Genomic DNA, 4840 nt, shown 5'->3' on the forward strand with positions numbered 1-4840 from the left:
TGATGGCATTTGTTGGGATGTTGTATGCTTAATTAATATTCTTATACTATGGATGAATTATTATTATGATCAATGGAATTTGTAAGATATGGTTTGAATGAAATGTTTTTGAATTGGTAATATGTGGCATAAACTAATGGATAAAAAATGTAAAAATGAATTATAAAGTAGATATTGCTGGCAAGCAGACTCGAACTTAAGCTTATGCTAGAAAAGGGCGCGGTTAAGCCAGTTGTGCTAATCAAGTTGTGTATAATTTCTTGAAAACATAGTATATAATGAATAATTAACAACGCATTCATTACAAAGTTATTTTTAATTACAGTAACCGGGCATGTTAAAGTATATATAATCTATGTCGATTAATTTTCCTTAATAACGAATTCATTACAAACTTATTTTTAATTACATTAACTATACTTCATCACAAAAATAACATGGGTTTTACGTATGCTTCATCCTACTCAAACAGCAAAGCAAGCAAAAATGACTAAAATGCCCTTTTAACAGAACGATGTAAACACAAAACCAAAATAAAATTATAGTAGTACTATAGAACTTCATATACAATACAATAAGAACACTAATATTCAATGTCCATTCTATTATCAACCATTAATATTTTTAAGAAATATACAAAACCTACCATACTCTACATACCAACGACAAACTGTGCAATATCTTTGTCGATCATCATCCTCTTCATGGCCTATTGCCAATGCACCTTTTAACAGAATGACGCGGGTCTTCACATTGGAAAGTGATGTTATTCGTTGTAAGTCTATGAACAACATCAACAGCCCGCAACAACTCTTTGGCACTATCAACAACACTCGTGTACTCCCCATCATCCGGAACTGCCCAGCCAAAATAGGCATCAAGTAATTGTAAACCTACACATTAAAATATCCATCAATTAATCCAATGTACCCTTTTCAATAAAACAGTAAATATTATACAACACAACACAACTAAATACTAACCCCAAACTACAAACATGCCTTAATTAACTATATATATAATTTAATTTACATATATACCATATATACATACCTTCATCACATTGATGAGACCCTCTTGAAATGTAGATCATTCCAAGCAAATAAATTGCCTCAAGATGATCTTGATCTGCTGCTTGTCTCAACAAAGTCATTCCTAAATCAAAATTGCCATAATAAAAGCACTCATCCTGTTGACAGAATAACAATATCACTATATAACATCAATGACACTAAATATTAATAAATGGCATAGATTACATATAATTACTGAAACTACACATACAATTCCTTGTTTGAACATGGCTTCAATGTTATTATGCAATGCACATGTGCGTATAAATACATCAACTTTCAGATTTTTGGGACCCATTCCTTCAAACATGTCAATGCATGTTGTTCTGTACACTTGAGGATCACCCCCTGCTTCATACATCTTCTTTGAACTTCAAAAATTTAAATACATAGTAAATAACAAACAAATAAAGTTTTATTTCATCAATTATACATTCATTAGTTGATGTTTATTGAGAATTACCAAAGTCTTGCAGAGACGATGTCTTTCGCAGATTCTGAACCTAATACTACAAATATTCGACTCAAAAGCTCTAGTGGGAGACCATCTAACGAACGGAGGCTTCTAGTATTCGACATTCTACTTTCAAAATACACATTGGAGTAGTTGGTTTTAATTTTTTTAAAAAAAATTAAGCGTAACTATGAAAGACAGTGTAACAAGGTATGGAAAAAAACTTACTTTATGCTGATCTGGTCGAGAGGAGTACAGGAGTCTCTATTATCGGAGAAAATCGTTTTTGAGAACGATTATCCTTCGACGATTTGGGGGTTTTTGTGTTTGTATGCAGATTTATCGTTCGGAAAAGTTGAGATGTTCTGAATGGTTGAAGAACTGGAACGCCGGCGTGACGTCAGAGGTATGATGGCGCCTTAACAATTTAGAGTGCAAAAAGACCAAATTGCCCCTGAAATCATTCCAAATATTTGAATACTAAGGGTATTTGTGTCAAAACACATATTCAAATATTATAGTCTTTTATAGCTAGGTAACATTGGACTTTTGATTGTTGAAATGAAAAAGACAAAAATAACATATATATCATAATCCATAATGTAATACATTTATATTAACATTTCACCAAATTACTAGTATATATTCATGTAGTAATATACATAGTAAAAGTGGAACAAGATTTTAACAGTAAACTTATTTATTTTAGATTTTGGACACAATAGTTTTCTTTTGTTGCCACTTTTAGTCCCTATGTTTATAGTAACTTTTTTTACTTTGATTTTAGCCACAATACTTTTTCTTTGTTGCCACTTTTAGTCCCTATGTTTACTCCTTTACAATTTTACCGTATGAAAAGCATGGGTTCTCCACTAGTTGATATTAAACCAAATTACGAACTCCAAAATAAAATACATGTTTGTTTATGCCTTTACAATTGTATTTTATATATATTTAATACTAGGAAAGAACAAACATTTGCTACATACAACTATAATCACAATACAATATAAACACTAATATTAAAAGTCCAAAATACATTATTCAAACATTATTTAAACATCATTCCAAACTTTAAGTCTTTTAGTCCCTTATTAACAACACAACATATTTACTAATCAAGTAACAACATCAAATAATTACTTATCAAGTAAATTACTATATATTGGTATATTAAACCAAAAGAATCTACAAAGCATTAATTGTCATAATATGAAAGTACATATCAACAAACTACTCATAATTTATACCAAACTCCCTAGAAAACCTAACGAAACAAGCATCCCATAAACAAATTTCACACATAAACACCCATTTGTATCCATTCACAAAAGCGTCTGACACACTAACTACAGACTTATGCAATGCACAAGATCTATGGAAGCCATGGAAGTGTACATGTTTCCTCCCCTCCCTATTTAAGTGGAGATGAACCTTAGAACAAGTTGCTCTAAGATTCCACTTACCATTTGCTCGGCGGTAAGCATTGTTCAACATGTCCAAAGCTTCCTTCTTCCTATGTCTCCCTTCAGTCATCAGCATCATTCCCAGGACAAATATTGAATCCAAATGTCCCAATGCAGATGCTTCTTCAAGCATCGTTTTCCCTTCATGTTCAGCTTCTAAGAAAAATAACTTCATCTGAAAAAAAACATTAAACACATAATTTCTAGTTAAAGTTATGCAAAACAAGTAACAGATTAATTACTACTATGCATATATATAACAACGTACCAATCCATTCCTGAATAGAATATTTGGGTTTCTCATCTCTATACATTTATTGACAACTGCATGTTTCTTGTCATACCAAACACGAAATCGTAATCCATCTAACTCCATATGTTTATATACTTCATCCGTTTTTCCTGCCTCGTTGAAGAATGTGCAACTGCAAACGAAACACAATATTCGCTCCATAATGTAAAGATAACTAAAATACACTTGTGAAATAGAATGATCAAAGGCAAAACTTACGCACTCTTCATCCTGAAAGCCTCGATTGTTGAAATTTTTGCCAAGTCGACTATTATTTTCTCCATCACTTCAAATGGCATGTCTGTTAGCGATTTTGTTTGATTTCTTGATTGATTCTTAGAAGAAGTACTGGCTTCCATAATAATAAACATTCACTAAGATAACGATTATGCGAAAATGATTTTAGGGTTTTTTGACTGTCGGAATTTTAAAATTGGGGTTGTTTGCAAGTGACTGAAATAAGAGTGAAGAACTGAAACAACGTGTTTCGTCGGAAAACATTATGGCGCCTAGAAGATGTTCCATTATAAAATGATCAAATTGTCCTAATACATACAATGACTCGTATTTAATTAGTAAGGGTGGTTTTGTAAAAAGTCATATTTAAAAGAAAAATCAATTTCTATTTTAATCAAGGTTGTAAAAATCGCTCGTCCGTCGCTCGACGGTCGACTGGGGATAAGCGATTAATCAGACTCAGTGGGGATTAATCGGGGACCCTAAATTATTAATAAAATTATTTAAAAAAATTAATATTTCCTACAAAATTAAGTATTTGAAAATTTTAAATTTTAATACACAACCGGCACAAATGATATATGTTGACCAATGACCCGGATTTCATCTATGGACAACATAAGCAACTACCATCTTGACCAATGGCCCATATGTCATCCATATGTCATCCATGGACACCATAAGCAACCACCATGTTGACTAATGACCCGTATTTCATCCATGGACACCATAAGCCATTACCATGTGCACCAATCAACCATATGTCATCCATGGACACAATAAGCCACTACCATGGAAACCATAAGCCACTATCATATATATTGACATGATCCCTACGTCTTTTGTATATAAATTTCGGTTTAAACAGAAAAACATAAAGATGTATAGTTTATTAATGTTTAGTCCTCGTATATAATTTTAAGTTACAATTATACTATGAACACATCGTTACTCTATGTTCTTTCTTGACGTTATTTATATGTATATACCCTATTTATCAATCTGTAACTACTTTAAATAAATTTGAATTACTAAATATTTAGCGGTAATTAGCACAGTTTAAATTTTTTATTAGCGGAGATTCAAAGTATTTCACAATTCGTTTCCCTCCAACCTACACACGTTTATGCTACATATTAGGGTAATTAAGTTTACCGATTAGAAATAGGGTTTAAATTTTCTGTAATCATCATCTCCAGCGGCTTATTCATCGAAATCTTTGTTAATTATACGTTTGTGCACTGACTTTGGCGATATAGGTTGTCACTCGTCTAAAATTTATATTTTTTTAATTTACTGTTGTCGTGATGATCGATCG

At 31.8% G+C, this 4840-nt stretch overlaps 1 protein-coding gene across 1 annotated transcript; it reads right to left on the bottom strand.

Annotated features, from left to right (window-relative positions):
- Positions 1-2876: 2876 nt before the first annotated feature.
- On the bottom strand, positions 2877-3584 carry LOC145130015 (putative F-box protein At1g67623). The gene is made up of 4 exons (XM_079064869.1): positions 3505-3584; positions 3262-3418; positions 2994-3168; positions 2877-2941 (listed from the first exon to the last, which is right to left on the bottom strand). Exons 1-4 carry the CDS (start codon positions 3582-3584, stop codon positions 2877-2879), a joined length of 477 nt encoding a protein of 158 aa, XP_078920995.1.
- Positions 3585-4840: the final 1256 nt, after the last annotated feature.

This window comes from Lactuca virosa, chromosome 1 (genome assembly GCF_052849685.1).
Source record: "Lactuca virosa cultivar CGN04683 chromosome 1, Lactuca_virosa_CGN04683_v6, whole genome shotgun sequence".
NCBI classification, from domain to species: Eukaryota; Viridiplantae; Streptophyta; class Magnoliopsida; order Asterales; family Asteraceae; genus Lactuca; species Lactuca virosa.